Source organism: Lissotriton vulgaris, chromosome 1_2, assembly GCF_964263255.1.
Source record: "Lissotriton vulgaris chromosome 1_2, aLisVul1.2, whole genome shotgun sequence".
NCBI classification, from domain to species: Eukaryota; Metazoa; Chordata; class Amphibia; order Caudata; family Salamandridae; genus Lissotriton; species Lissotriton vulgaris.
The window spans coordinates 74,597,517-74,620,585 of record NC_141686.1 but is presented as its reverse complement, the minus strand read 5'-3'; the positions used below and the strand labels follow the sequence as shown (position 1 = coordinate 74,620,585).

The 23,069-nt window shown below is 43.6% G+C and overlaps 1 protein-coding gene across 1 annotated transcript in view; it reads left to right on the top strand.

Annotated features, from left to right (window-relative positions):
- The window catches only part of SLC6A13 (solute carrier family 6 member 13), a 758,242-nt gene that overhangs the window by 521,281 nt on the left and 213,892 nt on the right, over positions 1–23,069 (top strand). Inside the window, exons 8-9 of the mRNA XM_086952830.1 lie at positions 8,327–8,430; positions 22,596–22,720. Of these exons, the coding sequence (XP_086808956.1) occupies positions 8,327–8,430; positions 22,596–22,720 (229 nt within the window). The remainder of the gene's footprint in view (positions 1–8,326; positions 8,431–22,595; positions 22,721–23,069) is intronic.

The window sequence follows — 23,069 nt, the reverse complement described above, 5'->3', positions numbered from 1 at the left end:
GTGTGGAGTGCAAAAAAACGATGGATTTAGGCCCAGATCTCTGTACTGGGGTGAATGTATGACATTGTTCTGCATTCTGTCAATCAACTGTTGTTTTGGCATTTGTCACCCCGAGTGGGATGGGTATGCTCAGACGTGAGTCCCATGCTCTCCACACCACTGGTGTCAACCAATTCTGGCTGAAGACGGCTGATAGCCAGAAACCGGTCCTTGGATGCTTGATTCCCGTCAAAGAAAGACATGGCTTGGCAGTTTGGGCTGGACTGTTCCCATGAGGCACAGGGTCAAGGCTGATTTGCATATGGCCATGTCTGAACTGGTGTGGTGTGGAGTGCAAAAAAACGATGGATTTAGGCCCAGATCTCTGTACTGGGGTGAATGTATGACATTGTTCTGCATTCTGTCCATCAACTGTTGTTTTTGCATTTGTCACCCCGAGTGGGATGGGTATGCTCAGACGTGAGACCCATGCTCTCCACACCACTGGAGTCAAGCCATTCTGGCTGAAGACGGCTGATAGCCAGAACCTGGTCCTGGGATGCTTGATTCCGGTCCAGGAAAGACATGGACTGGCAGTTCGGCCTGGACTGTTCCCATGAGGCACAGGTTCAAGGCTGATTTTCATATGGCCATGTCTGAACTGGGGTGGTGTGGAGTGCAAAAAACGATGGTTTAGGCCCAGATCTCTGTACTGGGGTGAATGTATGACATTGTTCTGCATTCTGTCCATCAACTGTTGTTTTGGCGTTTTTATAAATATTGGCAATATCACCCCCAGTTTTAGATGGTCTGCCCAATCTAATCATTTTAAATCCTTCCGGAATACCCAGTGTAATGGCCGGAACCGAATGAGGCTTAAGCCAGGTTTCAGTAAGGAAACCCAATTCCGGCTTAACTGAGGAGATTAGGTCCCATACTTCCGTTGAATGCTTGGGCAGAGAACGGATATTGCACAACAAATTATTCCACCCTCTCTGTGTGGTATCTACAAAGGGAATGATAGTATGACCTGGATGAATGAGGGAGGCTTGAAACCGACAATATCGACATGAGAACGGGCCACCGATCCTGTTCGCCTGCGGACTGAACTTCGTCTTCCTCTTCTTCTTGTCCTTGCCCTTCCCTGTCCCCAAGCTCCCAGGTTGGTCGTCTGGGGTGCTTGTTGGGTTGTGCTCGTCCTCTGCGCCTGCTCTGGCTGCATCCATGGTGCTTGGGTGTTGGTCAGTTTGTGTTTGGTTGTTTTTTCTACTTTTATGGTGATTTTTCCCACCTACCAGGTGTGTGTTGCAGGCCTGGCGCTGCTTATCGCTGATTTCCTCATCGCGCTTTGGCCCATCGCAGGTTTTTTGGTGTTGTGGTTTGTGTTTTATACTCCATCGAGGTGGTAGTATCACGGACATTGTCCGCGGTTTCGGAAGACAATCACATGCTACCGCCGCGTTGTAAATTCCACGTTGCCACTGGGTTACTTTCCAGCGATAGGCTGCGATGTTGAAAGTTGTGTTACGCTACTCTTGCGGTAGTTATCACACGTTCTTGTGAATATACCCCTCACAGTTTACCACATACTTCAAGTTGGTGGTAAACCACTCACAAACAGGAAGGTGTCTCCAGGGGACTCCTTCCCCTTTTTGAGTATGTGTGAAATACTTTTTAAGAGCAGGCAGTAGTCCTGGGGAGCACTGCTGCCCTTAAAAAAATGAAACTGAAAAGTTTCATTTTTCTTTTTTAAATGCATCCCATTTTCCTCTAACCCCTTCGATGCTCATGACGAGCTCAGCTCGTCATGCAGTACACTGCTTGTGTGCTCATGGCGAGTTGAGCTCGTCATGAACAATGGGAGTAAAGGATCTGCAGCACAGAGGGGGAATTGCTGCAGCACTGATAGTGTTAAGGAAAGCAGGCTGCATTTAAAAAAAACTGCTTTATAAATAAAGCAGTCACAGACATGGTGGTCCGCTGATACCAGCAGGCCACCATCCCTGTGAGTGCTAGCCATTCCTAATGGGTTCGCAAATTGCGTCTGCCTCATTAATATTAATGAGGCATGAAATATGCTACCCCATTAGGAATCACAAACAGTATCTGAGACACTGATGTGCATCCCGATTTGTGAGTCGCAAATGTGACACAGTTTGCGAGTCGCAAATTGCTGGGTCGCACATCTGTTCCTTAGCTCTCTCCTAACTGGAGTTATAAACAATACGCACAATACTTTGCAATAGAAATAGGTAAGTAGCACAGCATAGACAGTGGTCAGCAAGGGGGGGCCAAACCATTTACTAAAATAGTGGTATGCCAACCACGACTCGAGTCAAGACAATACTCAGAAGACATAGAAGCTCCGGGGACCCAAGGAACCACCCAAGGTGGGTATCTAGGAGCCCCACAGAGGTCATGTGCAGTGTAGGATCACAAACACATTCTCTGCACAAATCAACGGGTAAGTTGCAGTTGCAATTTTAAAGAATGTATTTTCTAAGCAATGGGTGGATGGTGCTATGGTTCACGCCAAAGGGGTCAGGACCCAATGTTATGGTTGGCTCTTGCCTCCCAAGTGGCTACACCCAAGAGCCAATGTTTTGGAATAAATGATTTAGGTCTAGAGAGTGGTTTGTGCCTAATAATCAGTAGTAATATTTCGGATAAACATTCCCAAAGTCCAAAAGTCCTTTTTTAAAGCACAATGCGCCGTTTTAATTCTTATGCCAGAAGTGCATTCAAACACAAACGAACAGCCAACACATGTTTCGCCCATATGGCCAACATGCCAAGGGCTTTTTCTAGTCTGACATTAACAGTAAAAACATAATGTTAAGTGAAACAAAAACAAAAAACTTGCCCAGTGGGCCATTTATTTGTTATAATGTGAATAGGAAAAAGTTAGTGGGGATAGATGCAGACAATGGAAACATCAAGGAAAAGTTTTATTCAAGAGGGCAATAGTGAGGGACAATAGTAGAAAAAGAGGAAGAGAAGAAAAATAGAAATGGAAATGAAAATGCAATTCAACAGAAAACAAATCAGTGATATTGCCCTAAATCAATGGGATTATTTAGCATGTTGTGTAATCTATTAACATCCAATCAAGCAGTTTGCCCTGATCGTAATCACAATTGAAGTCAAGGACGGCCTCTCTTTGTGATCGAAATATGTTACCTCATTGAGAGAGATTGCATTATCCGAACCCAAAAACATGTTTACAATTGTGGCTCTTCTGACAATAATACCGCTGACAAGATTAACACTTATCAAGAGAGCTGGTCTCTGACACTTTATCTCACTTCCACCTTTCTCCATAGGTCTCATAACCTCATCAAGATTTCCTGATAAGTGTGGTTTTGCCCCCCAAAAAATGTGTTTTTCCCATTTTGTTGAACTTTTTTGCCTCTCTGTTTCATAGTGTCTTTTTTTCTGTAAGAACTAGTCTCAGTACTATTCAACAATACCAACGAACAAACGCTCTCGAAAACTCTATGCCTTTCCAAATTTGATATCTCTATATTTAGATGTAATAACATAAAATGCCAGGAAGAATTACAATAATTTTAAAATGCGAAGTCTCTCTCAATGAAATGTTCAAAATGAGGTAACTAGCTGATTTGAAGCTGGAGCTCCTTACTGTACAGGATAACCTCCAAACCCTCCTACACTGCTCAATGAAGAATGATAAGTTATGCAAACCTTACCAACACCCTAGGCCTGATCTCCTGAAGCCCCTGGCATCCACTTTAATTGGTGGATTGGAAATGTCCTCTGAGAATTATCCAAGTAAACCACACAAGCCCTCTCGCCCTCTTCCCAACCACCTTGCTAGACCCCTTAGATTCTAGCTGCAAATGTCTGAGGAAGACACGCTCGCTCTCTCACTTTCATATGATGACTTCGAGGACCCTAATAGCATTATACCCACTATCACTTCTGATCCAGATAGAGAACCTAGTGCTAACTTTAGATCCATGAATAAGGATAACCTACTTCAGGTCGCCACGACGCACCGAGTTGAAGCTACTACCAACTCTTATATCAAATCATGCTGCTCCACTGCAGATCAACAATGAAACACGCAGCGGATATCTCCGAACTCATCACAAGAATGGGATCTCTTGATTCTTACGGAAATGTGGCTTAATGACTCCTCCTCCCTTATACTTGACATCTTAATTCCTCCTGGCTATGACATTATGAGATGCAACAGATCTAATAAAACTGGGGAGTGGCATTGCCTGCATTCATAGTTCTAGCCTTGTTCTGAAGCAGACCCATAATGATATGATTTCCTCTTGTGAGGTACTAGTCACTGAAATCTGGAAAAAGGGTAAGATGGTCTGTGTGCTTCACTCGATCTATCATCCCCCGGGGATAACATATGCTTTATAGAGAAACTAATTGAATCCATATATGCTAGCTCAGCCCTCCATCCCTACTATATCTTCCTAGGTGCCTTAAACCTTCACAGGAATGACACTAATGATCCAGTAGTTTGCTCTCTTAAGTAGTTCCTCTCCGACCTCAACTATTTACAGGCTTACAACAGACCGACTCACTCCAAGGGCGCTACCCTCTTCCTTATCATAGCTAGAGATCACTTTATTCAACTGGATGATATAGTACCATGCAATTTGGCGGATCATCACCAAATCTACTTTCCCATCAGGGAAAGGTATTGCTCAGACAAGCAACTGTCTTGTAACCTGAGAGGCATCAATATCCCTAACCTCAACAACTTGAGCAAGAATCTTCTAGATCCTCCAACTAACATAAATAATTTGGAAGAGTTGACAGATCACTATGTCAACAGCATGACAAACATTCTTGACACTGCAGCCCCAAAGCAACTCAAAAGGATTCCTTGCAAACAATCCAAACCTTGGTTCAATGGTGCCCTTAAAGACGCAATTTAAGGTTCTCTGAGAGACGTTGGAGAAATGCACCTTCTACTTCTATTCTCAAACAGTTAAGGCAGACGAGAAGCCCTTATAACAACCACATTTGCATTGCTAAATCAGATCATTTCAGAGCTCAGCTTACAGCGCCAAAAAGTGTCCCAAAAAAATGTTTGATATCATCACACAACAGGCTAATCCTACTCCTGCAGTCAAAACTGCGGGTCCGGTGAAGAAGATTTCTCAGGGCACTTTTTGAAAAGTCTAGGAGTATTTATCGGGAACTGCATTGCCGCTAACCTGCTGGTGATGAGCTCCCTGGGTTTGACAGTGCCTGCACCAGTGAATGCTCTGCCTTACCCCACGGAGTACTCACCCAAAAACAATGCCTGTTGGAATACTTTTATACTCCCGGACTTGGAGGAGGTATCACATTCACTGGCATCTCTTAAACCATCCAATCATTTCAGTGATCCACTCCCCGCTATGCTGCTCTAAGACCTCAACCCGGCCATTATGCCTCTCTGGTCCAAAATCATCAAACAATCTCTCTTACAGGGGAGGATTCCCGACTGCCATAAAATGGGGTAAGTCACACCTATCCCCGAGAAGCCCAATGCAGACCAAACAGACCCCTACAACTACCGGCCGATCACCAGCATCATGTTGTTAGCGAAGTTGCTAGAGAAATGGGTTCACACACAGCTATGCAAACACATTGAGAGATTTCAGCTGCTAGACCGACATCAGTTGGGCTTTAGACCAGGCCGTACTACAGAAACAGCCCTAACACACATTGTGGATGACGCCTTGAGAGCTCTGGATCAAGATACACCTAGTGTTCTAATTTGTCTGGACTTGTCCTCTGCTTTTGACATTATTAAACATGATTATTTGATTAACCTTCTGCAATATAGGATGGGGCTAACTGGCCCAGTTTTAAACTGGTTCTCTTCCTTCCTGCACAACTTAACACAGAGAATCAAAGTCAATCAATGTTTGGCTGCATGCACCCCAGTCACTATCAGGATTCCTCAAGGATCTGCACTCTCGCCCACGCTCTTCAAACTCTTCATGGAACCGCTAACTGCTATTCTGAACAGATCAAACATTCACGCGGACGATACTCAAATATACTTGAAGATCTCCTCTCCAGATGACATTAATAATCTTAATGGAGCGCTCCAAAAAACTCAGCAATGGCCAACACATACCCATCTGTTATTAAACTCCCTCAAAACAGAATTTTTTCCTGATTACACCCCACAACCAAGAGACCCCAACGAAAATTGGATCAAAACCATCTCTGCACTCAACTAGTCTCCGCATATGGTGGACTCCGCTTGCTCTTTAGGTGTCGCCTTGGACAAATTTCTAAACATGCAAGGGCACATCGGTGCTACTAGTAAGAGTGCCAATCATCAGCTCAACACTCTCAGGAAAATCAAACCTTTCCTACCTACTGAGGACATCCAGTCAGTAGTCCAATCCCTTGTTATCTCACGAGTAGAATATGGCTTGGTTACCCTAGCAGGGCTGTCCAAAGCAAGGTTAGCTCCGCTTAGAGCTACTCTGAACACTTCTGCCACACTAATCACAGGCTCCAGAAAACATGATCATATTAAACCTGACCTAATTCCACTCATCTGGCTTCCCATTGAAGCAAGGATCTGCTTCAAGATAGCTTGTCTGACACATAAAGCTATACACCGCAATATCCCCGTTTGCCTGGCAAAGAATCTTGAGCTCTCTGGTTCCAGTCGAAACTTAAGAAGCTTAAAATACCTTACTCCTCAAACCACCCAAATTCAACAAAAAAAGAACTTACAATCACACCTTCTCAGGACTGGCTCCAAGAATCTGGAATGCCCTACCGACGGAAATCAGAACCAACCCTTCAACTGCTTCATCCAAGAAACAAGTCAAATGGCTACTTTTGGAAGAACTTCAGTATCAATAGCGTCTATGTCCTGTGATTATCACTTCCCTCGAGTGCTTAACAATCATTTTAACTTAGTGTATTGTAATGTACCCCTGACAATCATTTTCTCTATAGGGTCTGAAATATGTGCTCAATTCAAAATTTTTGTACTGTTCTTAGGGCGTAGTGCGCTGCTTAAACTGCACCGCCTCGTCTAGTAGGGCCTTCACCTAGTTCCTCCTATGCTACCTATTGTACTTTTACTGTCTCCTCACGGCAACGCTAATTGTCCTCTTTGTACAGCGATCTGTTACCCATTCTGGGTCTTGTTGGCACTTTATACAACTTTTCAAATAAAAAAATAAAAACTGCAGTAGATTGGAAGGGAGACAAAGCCAGGCCCAAATGAAGTCCAGCAAAGTCCAGAGTGTCCAGATGGTAGAAGTGCAGTGGTGTCTGATCTGAATCTTATCCCACGACAAATCTAGGGACCTACACCAAGGTAAGCCCTTAAGTATCCTACAGAAAGGGGTGGGAAGATTCAGTGCACCCTCCTAGGTGACGGTCTGGATAGGGGGGAGGTTACTCCCATGTTCTATGTCCAGTTTGAAACTACCCCACAGAGGTTGTAGATAGGTTCAGAGAGCTGTAAGAGACCAAAGTGTCATTCCATCAAACTAGTGACAGTGAAACCCAGAATTTTTCAATTGCTAACAGCAAAGCATGTGGGTGCTAATTTTCCATGAAGAATATCTGCCAATGTATTATCCAACACTGCTCTACTTTATCTACCTATTTATTTACCATGGGCACATTATGGACTGGTGGGACCGCCACATACAAGCCATCGTTGGCGATCCTACCAATAGACAGCCCTTTGAGCTGACGCCACATTATTATGCAGGTGGTCAGACCCTTGACTGTCGGGAGATGGACTGCCACCTCCGACAGGATCTACTGATCCTGATGGGTCAGCAGTTGGAATCAAAATCCCAAATGGAGGATGTGCCTGCTCAGGCAATGCCGTCAAGATCACAATGGCCCATTCCGACTGACTATTCATGGCAGTCCCACCGCCATGGAAAGGCAGCTGGAATGGGACTTTCCGCACCCTTCCCACATATGCTGTCTCTCCAAATATCCATTCACCATGTGCCAGGCACCATATTGGAACTGGCAAATGGTACATGGGTGTTTGGAAAATGCATTTTTTCCATGCCACAGCACATGGCACAGTAGAAAAATGCTGTTTCCGACCGCCTCCACTGAAGTCTTATCAAAATATGGAGGGTGGGACACCAACTACTTGATGGGCTGTGTCAATACCGCTGCGATTATCTGACCTCCATATAATGAGCACCTTAGTTATTTTTTAAGAACTCCTTTTTGTGATCATGACCATGAATCAATCTTAAAGCTTAGAAATTAAGGCACTATAAATATATGTAGAAGTTGGTTATGGTAGTATGAAACCAGTAGGCCTGATATTTGATTTCTTGGTTTCCTCTCTCACCTGTAGGTATGGATGGATGCTGGAACACAAATCTTTTTCTCATATGCAATATGCCTGGGCTGTCTTACAGCTTTGGGAAGTTATAATAAGTACAACAATAACTGTTACAAGTAAGTAAACCGCAAGGATTGTCTATTAGCCAGCCATTTAGCAGTGATTTTGCAATGAATGAAAATAAAAAAATGCACTTTTTCCCATCATAACACAAGGACTGTCATTGAGCTAGGACCACTAGATTTATGGGAGTATGTGGCTGCAGTGTTTTCCAAATAATTATAGAGTTGACACACTTGCCCTACAACACAACCACTGGGTTTAATATTGCAAACTACCAAATTTAGAAAACATGCACCACACATTGTGCTGAACAGTATCAGAGTGTTTGCAAATGTTAACTGGTGACCTTGAGTTGCTGATTCATGTATTCTGGTGTTCAACTGGTACCAATGAAGTGAAACATTTGTGCAGAGTATCAATTTGCGCTAGAAAGACAAAAAAAGAGACAGAATATACATACACTTTACTGGGCCCAATTCACAAACTGCACTTTGTAATAGTACTACTCACATACTACAAAATGAAATGCTTACCAACAAACCTATGTTCAGAGACCGCAACCTCCGCCTTGCTTATTTTTCCTATGTAGAGATCTCTGAGCTGGTTACAGAGGTCTCCCGACAAGTAGGTATAGTAGTGGAAGGAACCTGGGGAAGTGTCTGGAAAACAGGTAATACTACTAGATTGGAGGATATTAGGGAGGGGTAAATAGGGGTTTTCAGAGAGACATGCGAATAGAAACCCCCACCCACAAAAGATTAAGCATTTGCAATTCACAAACTTTTTTAATATGGATTGTGGCTTTTTACATATTGTATGATTTTAAATAATCAAACAATAAACATTAATATAGTGAATTGATATTCACAAACTGTATTTCTAAAGTTGCAACAAAGAAAATGGAGAGAATACTGTTGTGAATGCACTCCAGACTAGGCTTGGAGTAAGTCCAATACCACACATTGCCACTCAAAGGTAATGCAACATACTTCCATAGAAAATAAACCTCGGCTTGAAATCACACCCCATAGCAAACAATGTAAAATAAAATAAATGTTTGCACATTTTAAACTACACATGTATATATTCATTAAGTGATGAAAGGTATAATAAATTAATTGATGATGATGAATACATTAAACATTAATATCAGATAAATAAAATATTATTTACATTTATGTTTAAAAATAAAGAAATAACATTTACAAAACATACAATTAATTTAAAAGAATTAAAAAAATGTGGTTTAATAAAATGTACTAAGTAATAATTAAATATAAAGTTAATAGCGAGGGTGTGTTATCTTAATTTATTTTTAATAGTAATAAAAGTCCACACATTCAAATATTATATTTTTTTTATTTATTTGTAAGTGTAAGTCAATTTACTTTTATAATTTTCTGTTAAAACATTTTTCATATTTTTTTGTGATAATTACTAAACTTAATTAATGCCTAATAATGTAGTTTAAAGTTACTTCTAGATGTAGATTCACCACTCCTCACCCCCTCAAAACTGGGGGTGGAGCCTGCTAGAGCGGAATTTATGAATGAAAAGTTACTGCTACCAACTTTTCACACATAGACGGAGGTCTTCATCACTGGGTTTGAGATCCCTCTAAAGTACATACAGGGAAAAATAACAAAGTGTAAATGTTATTTTAAAAAGGACATAATATTTTAATATAAAATACAGATTTAAAATAAAGGTGAAAATGAAAAATAATTCTATAATAATGAATTCTTTAAAAACTAATAAAATATGCAAATGCTTATTTTCACGGATTGACACATTATTCTTTTTTTACCATATTTTATCCCATGAGGAGATCTCCACTCTAGTCGTGCCGATCTCCACCGATGTATGAAACGTTTTTAGTTGCTACTGTCTTAGTTGCCTCTACGCCCCTGATTTTATTCGGCAGAGATATGTAAGTCTGCACTCAGTTGTAAATCTAAACTCAGAAATGTTGAAAAGTAAAAGAGTGAAGCCTTATGCCGAGTTACAGGAATATATTTTCACATGAGGAAATCAACACATGTAATTCTACCTTTTCTAAATGGGCTCTAGCATTGTAAAATATGTAGCACATCCTATAAATATAAAAGCAAAACAAATCCTAACCGTTGGCGTAGCCTAAACCATAGCCATAACCCAAACTCTAATTAGTTATCAGAATATCACTTTACCTGACTATTCCTTCCTAAATATCTTCCATAAATGAATTATCCTATCGGAGTTATTCATAGAAAATCTACACCAGATGGCATGACATTCTTGTAAAACAATACTTATAGCACAATATTTATATCAATCAATGTTTTTGTATACAATATTCTGACATACAGTCAACCGTAGACTTAAAATTAATATCTTCCCCGCGCCTAACCCCTACCCAGAAAATGTCACTGAAAGAAACTCTAACCCTGAAACTAACTATAGTTCAAACCTTTACTTAATACTTTCCTTAATAACTTCACTGGTTCTCTTAACCAACCTTTGTGCAGCTTGGCATGAAACCACACTCAACAATAGCCTTATAATTAAAACAACTGTTTTGACCACATTGCAAAAATATAAATGAAATACATTCCGTACGGTGATGCCATAATACTCCTAAGTCTTTGTGCAAATAGACAGTTCTCATGCTTCTGTTTCCCAAGAAGCACACATTTTAGAAATTTCTCTTATTTTTCTGAACCATTCACGCTGTCCTAAATATCCACCTCCCATGTTCTCTATTCTTTTCAATGCTTTTCTCAGTCAGAGGGCACCAGTCTATGCACCTCCTTTACCATTAGCTGGCTACTACGGGGATTGGGACTGCGTGAAAGTGAAGCAAAAGGAACTTTGAATAAAGCCCCTATGGACAAGAGTGGGTGGGGGTGTCACTTCAAATTGCGTTTAGAAAACACACAAATTAGGTTAAAAACACACTCCTTAAAATGCCTCAAAGGACATCACACTAAAGCTAATGTTCCCCTTTTAATAGAGGGAATTCAATTGTCTACACAGTACAATTCATGGATAAGGAGGATTAATGCGATCAAATAGTAGTGATCGCCAAGCTGCAGCATTTGTTTTCTAGTAACCGACAATACTAATATACTTAAACACCATAGAAAAGTTACAAAAAGCCCTCCTGAAATTTATCTGCTGGAAAAACCAGCAAGAGTCTCTACAATGGTGTTAAAGCAAGCTATTTAAAAGTTAGTGTTAAGTGAGATGTTCATGTAAACACTGAGGGGCACATTTTCAAGAAACTGACTCATCTACACAGATGCGTCAGTTTCCCAGCTGCTCAATAGGAAACCCTTGCGCCACCATGGATATACCATATTTACAATACTGCGCACCATGGCGCAAGGATTGACGATGCGTCAGAAATTCTGAAGCCTCTATTGACCCAAAAGTGATGCATTGCTGGAGTGGCTCATAAAAGTGATGCAACAGCGGCGCAAAAGTGTCGCAAAAGGCTTGTAAATCTGCCTCTGAATACACATTGATAGAGCAGTAGCAGGGAGAACACTATGGGATATCTTATGGCTACAAATACACGAGACCACAAAGATTTCACCCATCATCTAACAACTTTCCCATCATTATTTACACCCATCCATATTAATGAGCACTTCAGTCTGGCGTAGGAAATGCATATACAGCTTAGCAATAGGGCAACTTCTAATAGACCTAGATTAAAACAGGTGAATAAAATCATTCAAAACTGCGAGAAGACATGTGGAGTGGGAAAAATGTAAGGATAAGATACCAACAACTAGGAGACTAGGCACCATATCCTTATAACAAGATAACAATCACCAGAGAACTAACAAGTTGGAACAATGGATGGCATGTTATGTTATGTTATTTATATTTTTATAGCGCACAGCTGCCCCAGCAAAGGGGCGTCCTGGCGCTTTGACAGACACTATAACATAACACACAATAAAAGAAAAGGAAATTAACCAGACACGGGAAACAGGAAAGTTTTAATCGCCTGCCTGAAGGCGAGCAAGTTATCAAGAGCTCGGATGTGTACCGGGAGCGAGTTCCATAAACCTGCCGCAAGCACCCTAAAGGAGCGGCCACCCATCAAGAGGGAAGTGCTGGGCCGACTTTAGCATTATTAAGAGTAGGCAGTGCTTCGTGGAGCGACTTCCTGCTGTTGAAAAGTTTTGGCCTCCACATTCACAAAGGGGAAGGGGTACCTTTTGGACTCCTTCTTGTTTGCAAATGGGTTACCACCTCCTGCACAGAGTGGGTAAAACATAAATGTTTTGTGACTGCATCCCAATCTTAAAAATTAATAAATGCCCCTGTGACGCGCTATTAGGAAGGGACGCTCTTGTCAAACCACTTCCTAATACCAACTCGCAAACCCCATTTTGCGAGTCCGTAATAGTTTGCCAACTTGCAAAATAGGTTTAGTACATGATTAAAGCTGTTTTAGAATCATTCATTTTTATTGCGTGGTAGCATGGTAGTAATTACACAACTTAGCTGCCTACATCAGGGCGCCGGCAGAGCGGAAACTGCCTAGGAGAACAAAACGTTCAGGTCTACATCCCAGAGGGCGACCTCGCGATGAGTTTAAGTCTTAGTTAAGCATTAATGCACCCAGCAAAGATACCACTTTAATGAGAAATCAGCAAAACAAAGAAACAACCCCACCTCCCCCAGCCCACCCTCCACCCTCCCTCCGCATCAGGTCAAGCCCACCTAATCCACTGCTCCACAGTCGCCAAAAGCAATGGGCAATCATCTTGCAATTTGATCTATGGATGCACCGGGTGGCTCTAATGGTATGAGCTGTAAGATTTTCAGATATTTTGGGCACGTTATTTCTCTCATATCTTTGGTAAGAATCTGCAAGAAAGGGGCCCATAGTTTAGTGAATTGTTTGCCTTTCCATTTCACTCTAAGCGATAAGCGCTTCATTGCTAAAAGTTGTCAGAGTCGGTGGATCCAATCTCGAGGATCTGGGACTTTCGAAGACCCTCATTGCGCTAAGAGCACCTGACGCGCTGCAAGTAATGCCTTAGCGATCTGCCTGCCCCTCAGAGACTTAAGCGGAAAGAGCCTAGGGTGGGAAAGACCCAGTAGTGTATGTTCAGGAACACGTGGTAATGTAATCTGAAATGCTGCATCAACGTCATCAGTGATTGCTGACCAATATCGCACCAGCTTCGGACAATGCCAAAGCAAATGCACCAGGGTACCAGTAAGACCACACCCCGCCAGCAGAGGTCTGACTTGGACCTGTCCCAACAATGAACGTGCGCTGGAGTATAATACCAGTAAGTAACCACTTTATATGCAGACTCCACTCCTGCCGTGTTGGAAGCAGTGTTATGTGTTCAATAAAAAATGTGTTCCCACTCTTTATGTGATAAGGGCCTCCCCAGTTCAGTCTCCCATCTTACTTTCGCTGTTGTCCGGTGTCTCTTCAGATGTGTAGGGATCATGGCGTAAAGTTCAGATATGAGTTTACGATCATCTTTTTTACACACTAGCCACTTTTCGAAGGTTGTCAAGGGGCGAGATATTAGGGCAAAGTTCTCAGGTTGTGTAACCTAATGTGTAACTTGTGAGTAGTGGAAGGCATCTGAAGGTGGTAGATCATAGCCTTTACACAACTGGGGAAAAGGAATCAAGCCCTCAACATCAAAAAGGAAACCCACTCTCTTGCAACCCTCCTCTCTCCATCGATGGAAGATCGGGGACGCACATCCTAGCTGATAGTCGGGATTATCTACGATGGGGGACATAGGAGAAGGAAATGTGGTCCAAACTTTTGGGCCTGCTAGCCGGTCCCACAACTTGAGAGTCAGGGAAGTAACCAGGGAGGAATACAGTCCCCAAGCTCAATGCTTGCGTGGGAGCCACAGTTCTCGCCGTATGCTCTGTCTGACCACTAATTGGTCCATAAACTTCCAGTGTTTGCTGGATAGGGGCCTGTTCCATTCAGCCATGTAGCGGAGGCATGTTGCCTGGTACTAAGCACCCACAAGAGGGAAGCCTAGCCCTCCCTGTGTCTTCGAGAAGTTTATGTGCGCAAACACAAGGCATGGCTTCTTGTTTTGCTATAGAAACTTATTGAGAAGTCCTTGCAATTTCCGAAGTGTGCCCGGCGGTGGGCTCAAAGATAGTACAGGATGCGTGGGAGCACTGTCATCTTCACCTTCACCATCCTCCCGTACCACGCCAACTTGAGATGCAACCAGGCAGCCAGCGCCTTGATCGTTTGCTCCATCAGTATGGTGTATTTGAGAGAGACCGTCTTAGTGATGGTCAAGGTCAGACAAATGCCCAGGTACGTGATGTCCGTGGGCGCCCAATGTAATGCAAAGTCTTGCTGCAGGTCCAGTACCTCATTCTCCGGAATGGAGATATTGAGAATCTGCGACTTTGCGAAGTTGACCTTGAACCCTGCAACGTTCCCAAAAGCAGTAAGCTCCCTAGTCAGGGTCTGCAATGTCAACCGAGGCTGAGTGAGCAAGAGGATTACATAATCGGCATACATACAAATTTTTTGTGTGTCAGCTACAATGTCAGAGTATGACCGAATTTGCTGGCCAAAAGGCTCCATATGAGCTCAAATTAAAGTGGGAATAGGGAACAGCCATGACACGTACCCTGGGCAATGGGGAAAAGGGTCGATTTGCATCCATTTACCCACACCACAGCTGTGGGAGAGGAGTATAAGCAACAAACCCATCGGATAAAGTTATTCCCGAATCCAAATGCACGCATCACCGCTAACAAGTACTCACAATCAACATGGTCAAAGGCCTTCTCTGCGTCGATCGAGAGTAGGAGGGCCTGAGTACGCGATCGATGTATAAGGTCAATGAGATGCAGTAGCCGTTTAGAGTTATCCCCTCCTTGCTGAGTCGGTATAATACCCGATTGGTCCGGGTCTACCATATCATCCATAAGGGGGATAAGGCGTGAAGCTAAAACACCCGCAAACCATTTCGTGTCAATATTAAGGAGCGAGATTGGTTTGTATGACCCACAATCTTTGGGTTTTTTCCCGGGTTTAATGATCACAGAAATTGCTGCCTCAGACATTGTAGGCGTCACTTCCCCGTTGTCCAGGAAGGAGTTAAAAAGTTGCGTTAAAAAAGGAGCCAGCTCCAGACAAAATGTTTTATAAAACACAGACCCGGTGACTTAGCTACTTTTAACCTTGAAATCTGCAATATGACCTCTACCATGCGAATGGCTGAATCCAAGTTACCAGTCGAAGATTTGAGTAAGGGAGAAATCCCGCAGGAGTTCATGTATTCCCCTGGGTCATGCAGGAGGATGTCACCCTTCGCATAAAGGCGTTAGTAAAAATTACGAAAGGAATCGACGATAAGGGCATCTGTGGTGTGTTCCACCCCTTCTGGTCCCGTATGGAATGGATTGCAGATATCTGCGCTTGTATTTGTAATCTATGCGCTAGCATCTTCCCACACTTATCCCCACTGAGGTAGAATTTATGCCGTAGTCTCAGGAGAGCATGCTCAGCCCTGTCTAGGTTCAGATGTTTCAGCATGCACCGCCGAGTTCCCAACTCCCTCCCAACCCTCGGAGCCCCCGTCTGCTTATGAACAGCATCCAGCTCTCCCACCTCCTTTTCTAAATCTGCGCACTTCTCTCTGCATAGGCGCACAAATGACGCCACAACCGCGATGAATTCGCCCTGCACCACCAACTTCAAAGCTTCCCACGCCTCCGCAAGGGGTGTACCCCCCTGGTCATTATCAGAGAGGTAATGTACTATAGTATCTTGGATCCGCTTGGTAACTACTAACCCTGGGCGTAGTTTGCGTAGCAGCACTACACATAGCTTTACGTAGTATACATTGAACTACACCTAGTACTGCGTAGCGTAGCTGATGGCACTGTGTACTTGTCTGCACTGTGAAATAATTGCAAATGGCATCCTGTACAGTGCCAGTTATGATAAAATAAGTATCTCTATCTTTATATGCTAAAGAGCATATAGTAATTTCACAAAAGTGAAACTGAAAAATTAGCAAGCAGTGAGAGAGGTGATGATTTTGGGATCTTTTCTAACCTAGGGGGAGTACCAAGCAGATGCCTTGAAAACAAAAAGAACATCTTATTGAATGATTCAGTGGTGGTCCTATTCTCTTAGGAACTCCCCAAGCACAGTTATTGGCAAAAAAACATTCCCATATAAAGGCCCTGCAAATCATTATGGGATGAGATTAGCAGTGGGCAGTGAATAATATACAGTATCCAATATCAAAATAATTCTACATAGAGCTGCAGTTCAACTGGTGGTGACTAGATGTCCCTCACGAGTCAAATGCAAATGCTTGATGAAAGGGTTTCAATGGTTTTGCATTTCACTCGTGAGGGACATCTAGTAACGACTAGTTGAACTGCAGCTCTTTGTAGAATTATTTTGATATTGGATACTATAATATTCAATGCCCACTGCTAATCTCGTCCCATGTTGCTTAGCTGGGCCTTTGGTTGGGATTGGTTTTTTGCCAATAACTGTACTTGGGGTGGTCCTTAGAGGATGGGACCACCACCGAAGTTAAACAAGATGTGCTTTTTGTTTATGCTCTTTGTGTTCAAGGCATCTGCTTGGTCATCCCCCTTGGTTAGGGGGGACCCCAAAATCATCACCTCTCTCATTGCCTAATGTTTTCATTGAAAAAGTTTTACTTTTGTGAACAGGTTATATGCTTTTTAGCATGTAAAATTGCTTCATCAAAGCATCTGAGGATGTTGTTGATTTAACTGCTACGCTACTTGATTAAGCACAGATTTTGTACTGTGCTACGTGCAATTTGTGGAGTGCGAATTAGTACAAACTACTTATGCTCCGTTAGCGTGGTGTAGTACTATGCCCAGGATTAGTAACTACCTCGGAGTGAAGAAGGGATTCACGAAGTCTCCAGCCTGGCAGGGTTGAGCACAAGCACCATGCTGGGAGTAGTACCGAAATGAGGGCATGGTTTGAAAGGGAGCGGGGGTGATATCTGCAGTGTGTAAATTAGGGAGAAGAAATGAGGAGGCTAAAAAGTGATCTAGACGCGCATATGTTTTGTGCTCCGCCGAAAAGTAGGTATATTCGCGCTCATTTGGATGCTGAATTCGCCACACATCAAACAACCCACAGTCAACCAACCATTGTTTCCCAGCCTGCCACAGTGCCCCAGTCTGATGTGACCTCTGCCCTGATCTATCCAGATCCAGATCCAGATCCATTACAGCATTTAAGTACCCCCGACCAAAAGCGCCATATCAGGAGAGGCAAGAACCTTCGACAGGGCTACGCGCAAGAAGGGCTCCTGCCTTGCGCATATATGGACCCTATTGTCAAATGTGCATCCCCCCATTGTATCCTAACTGCCAGTAACCTGCCCTTAACTTCTACCACTGTGGAAACTACTTTGCATTGCGAGCGCGCACTAAAGAGGATCACCACACCATTTTTCTTGGATGGCCCAGGGGACCAGAATTGTTGTGGGAAGCGCCTATCCCTCATGCGTCTGATATCTTTAGCTTGAAGGTGGGTTTCTTGGAGCAAACAAATATCACCATCAACATTCTCCAAAAGGGAGAGTATTGCAGAGCACTTTACAGAATTATTCAACCCTCGAACATTCAGGCTAACAATTCTCAGATCCCTACCTATCGCAGCAGTGGGGAGGAGAAAGGATATGCACCCACTCAAGACCAAATGAATCAAGGACAGCAAAGGTTATCCTGTACAGTCTAGTCACCTGCCAATCTTGCCCGTGAACTGATATGGAGCCCCAAAATAGCACCCAAAAAAACCCATACCTAAACAATAAGAAACACCTAAAGTAGAAAAGAAGAATAGAAAACCAGAAAACATAACAAAAGTTCTTCTCAGTGGTCAGCTTTCAGGGAAACGTAGCTCAGACCCAGTCCGTACCAAGTATTGTGTGACTATCACTCCGATGGCCAGGGAGTAGTGTTACTGCACACAGTTGAAGTACTTCCCCCCTCTGGCGCCAGATGATGAACCCAAGTGGCTGCCATGCTCAGTCCATCAAGGGGTCCCAGGATGCTCTGTTACTTGTGTCACTGATGAAAGGGCTGCTTCCCTCTTCAACTTGCTAGTGGCCATGTCAGGCGTGGGGCTTGGCAGCGATCTCCCCCTGCCATTTAGAGGAGCGACGTCTTCTGTGAGGGAGTGGTTTGACACCCCCTGCCAAGGCTGGGGTCTTCTCTAAACCCAATGTGCCATACGCTTCCTCCAAGGACTGAATCTGCAACAACTTGCCTTGATATTTGAAGATGAGGCGGAACAGGTGGCCCCAGGAATAAGGGATATTTTCTCTTGGAGGTGGTTGGTGATAGGCTAAAATTCTCTGCGCTTAGTCAATGTCTAGGCCGCCAAATCTTGGAAGAGCGTAGGATGGTGACCACGGAACTGGACTGGATTAAGGTCTCGAGCCCTACGTAGGATGCGTTCCTTCTGTTGAAAGTCATGAACGCAGATGAGGATGAGGGGTGAGCTTTAGCACCACGCGGAAGCCCCACTCAATGGACACGATCCAATTGAATTTCCTGTACCTCCTCGTCCCCGAGGATATGTAGGAACAGAGCGCTGACGTTGGCACAGAGGTCATCACCTTCCCCTTTCCAAGGGACCACTCGGATCTGGATATTATTACATCTGGAGCGGTTCTCCAGGTCCTCTGCGTGGGCTTGTAGATCAATGTTTTGGTCCCAAAGGCGTAACATCTCTTGCTGCAACTTGTGTAAGTCGGCCTCCCTGCTCAGATTGTGCTCCTCCAGGGTCGACACCCTTTCTCCAAAGCCATCAACATCACGTTGAACCTCTTGCAGGTCTGCAGAGAGCTGGGAGAGTAGTTCCTGGATGCCATCCTTGATAGCCAAGAAGAGCTCAATCATGAAAGCCTAAATCGCCGGCGTGTTATCTTCGTCCATTGGCGGTGCCCCGGCCTCAGGTTGTGGAGCCGAGTGTCCTGTTGATTTCTGAAGAAGGTCCTTCAGGGATTTCTCTTTCCGTCCTCTGGTCGACGACATGTTGGCCCAGGGAAACCTCCGTCCTGTACACCTCTTGTCACAGTATGATAGATGAGAGCAGCGTACCAGGGCTCACAACAACACCAGGCTCATGCTGTCAGGCTTGGCCAACTCAGCTAGTGCACCGTACGTGCGTAGGAGGAACCGCATGCGTTGCTTCTTTCCCTGACATTGCATCAGTCCTGTAACTCTCCGTGCACACTGTCCGCCTCGGGGCAGCCAGTACTCCATCCAGACCAATAACTTCTCACTCCTCAGCTTTGGGTCAAGACAAGAGGATTACGGTTGCTACAGCGGGCCAAGTGGGCTCAGAGGGCAGTGGTACTATGCAGCGACCAGGCTGTGCCAAGCTAATATGGGAGCTCACCACATGACTAACAGGCCTCAGAGTCCAACCATGGTGAGGGGGTGTACTGCCACTGTCACCAGGCTACTCTACCGCAATCTGCCTCGTGGACGCTCGCTCCAATAAAGGTAACGCCCCGTGACCTCACCAGGGGAAGCCCCACTCACGCTGCAGTTCCTTGATAGCAACAATCGGTCCCAAATGCAGGCAACACCGGGCGCCGATCCGCGGGAAGGAGGAAGACCTGTCTGGGCACCTGAGCGCAATAGACCACCCACTCAAGCTCGCAGTGCACCTGACTTCAGCAAGAAAAGCACTCCGTTTATCGTCGTGTAGGGAAACCGCCGGGGACCTCCACATAGGCCTCCGCCAGGCACTCCAGTCACAGGATTGCACCGGGGGTCTATGATGGTCACAAGCCCGCTCCACGCCCGCCGGGCCGCAGTGCTACCGGGCCGGGAAGGTCACAAAAGTGAAAAGGTAACAGACGTCTGAAAAAGAGGCTCGCCTCTGGTATCCGGATATCTTCACAAGCCGGCACACCAGCCGATAATCACTGATGGGCACCAGAATGGGTGATAACACAAAGCTGAGAAGCGGCGGCACCAGAGGGATAGGAATACACGTCCTATATCGCTGCCATCTTGGCCACACCTCCCTTAAAGCTGTTTTAGAGGTCGCAAATGTCCTGATTCTCCATTTGAAACCACTGAAAACAGTTGTACCTCTGGCCATTAGTGTCCAAGGATGTCTATGTGACAAACGTTTTGTACTGGAAGGGTACTCATCAGGTTTTGAACTTTAAGCATACCCTTCCAGTAGAAAATTCTATGCTTTGATAAGGTTTATCACTTTACCGCTTTGTATGTGTGTTGAAAAGTTACGCCTGCTTTGAGGAGGTGTAATATTCTGATCCAAATCCCTTTCTACCAGTGATAGTAGATAGGGATTAGCACCGAAATCCAGGAGTGGTTGCATGGAAACGTCAATGTACCTATGCACTACCCAGGATAGGTCCTTAAAACAATATGAAGTTAACACCCTACATAAGAAAGAGAAGTTAAATACATTCATTTGATTTGGCAAAGGGCAGCGTTTTACTTCCTTTCTGCTCTCTCTTCAACCACCGATCTGCTCTTACATTCCATTCCTTATTTACATGACAGCATCCCCAACATGACATATCCTACTATGACATGGTTCCATTCAATGCCATAGTTCTAACTACACATTACACAAAATATTGCAAAGTAGAGCATTGTGCTTCTCCACCTTACTTTAGGTCTACTTTCCAACACAAGTCAAGATTTGCACTGGAAATAAATACCCAAAAAACACTTTGCACCAGGCTTGTGTTACTTTTGTGATGCTAATACAGCGCAAAGTGTTAGTAAATCTGCTCCACAAACTTAGGATATAAAACATAACACAGTGATTAGGGTTTTCTATACTAATAACAAATGTTATTTGTGAATGGAAATACATTTTAGCAACCTTAGAAACACGACAGATTATTGAGAAAAAAGCAAATAGGGTATTAACCTATTCCTTGCAGTTTGATGGAGCGTTTTGATGCCAGTTCATAGCTCACTGTTCTATACTAGTAGGAGGGGAGCTTATAAAGTACACATAACCGAAAGATATTTGAGACAAACCCAGTAACCCACTGAGCTTTCGCTAAAAACATCTGTCGTGTGCATGCTGCATGTTGTTGGTCTTTGCAGCCGAAAATGTTACCCTCTATGCAACGTTAGCCTGAGTCAAAACTATTACACTATAGCACAAACCTGTTGTTATTATCCCCTGAAAAATGTACAAAAAGATTCCTGCACACTGCTCTTATCACTCCCTAGCCTCTTTTTCAAATGGCCCCCCTCGACCTTTGCGCCCGGTACGATGGCACCGGTCGCACCGCCCTAAAGCTGACACTAGGGCTGTATCAAAAAGTTTTACGTTTCAGATAAAAGGGACAAATGCACCCAACTGGAGATACTCGGGAAAAGGGGAAAATGCTGGACCCAGGAGAGAGACATATAGTGAAATAATGACACATTGGTATCAACCACCTGTAAATTAGACAATATTTTTAGAGGAAAATCGGACAGATGTTGAAGACAATGCGGCAAAGGTAAACATCTACAATTTTACGGTAAGCATGCCCAGTACCGTCAATTTATTGAAAGACAATAGAAGAGGCAATAAAACAGATTATTGGGTTATAATTCCAGCAGACCAAAAAGTAACTGTTATGGGCATGAAAACAATTACATGGGAAAGAATTACAGCTAGAGAATGTCAACTATTACTCACTTCTAAGATAACGATTGGACAGCTGCAGCTTAACCCCACATTGATCTTGTGGCACCTTAAAAGTTGGAAAATAGGGCAACGGAATGGCTAAATGGGCACATGACCAAGGATGAGAGGCGACTTGTGTCAACATGGCATTCTGCATTATACTACATGGAAAAAGGCTTCCAGAAAACAACATGTCAGCTACATTTATTTTATACATCTGTCGGTAGAGTGTATTGGATTTGTTAAAAATGATAAGTGTCTAAGGGGAAATGTAAGTAAGGGAGGGTGGTACAGAGTGGGTGGTATGCTCTGTTATGTCGCTAAACATGATAAAAAGTGTTTGAAAAATATATACTTGCATTGGACTTGCTTCTCCCCTTAATCTCCTAAGCTTAGTTTTACTAACAAAAATACAGATTTTCAGTTTCTTAAACTTTATTTCTCTAATGTCTCCCTTATTCTGATTGGCAACGGTACTACCCAGTTTTACTTTCTAACTCCTCCTTTTTTCTCTCTCAGGGATTCAATTGCTCTTTGTTTCCTGAACAGTGGTACCAGTTTTGTAGCCGGTTTTGCCATATTTTCCATTTTAGGATTTATGGCACAAGAACAGGGAGTGCCCATTTCCGAAGTGGCAGATTCAGGTGAGTGAGGGATTGCATCAGTGATATGAGCTATGTTCTATAGGTGAGAAAGGAAGAGTGCTGAGTGTAGCATCACCTATTGCAAAATGGCTAAGATTTGTTTGAATAGTGGCCACATCCTATTAAGGTTATTTATTTTTCCCAAGGCGATTCAGTTTGTTTTCTATAAATATTAAAAAGCGTTATCGGCAGCTTTGCTATTACCGGCACACTGCGTTACAGAGCAAGCCCAGTTGTGGTTAAAAGCTAATGTATGCTTCTGTCTAAGTCACAATTTTCTTTTTAAAGCGTTTAACCTGTCTTGATGAATTGTTCAGAAGATTTTTGAAAAGTTAGCTACATTTTAAAA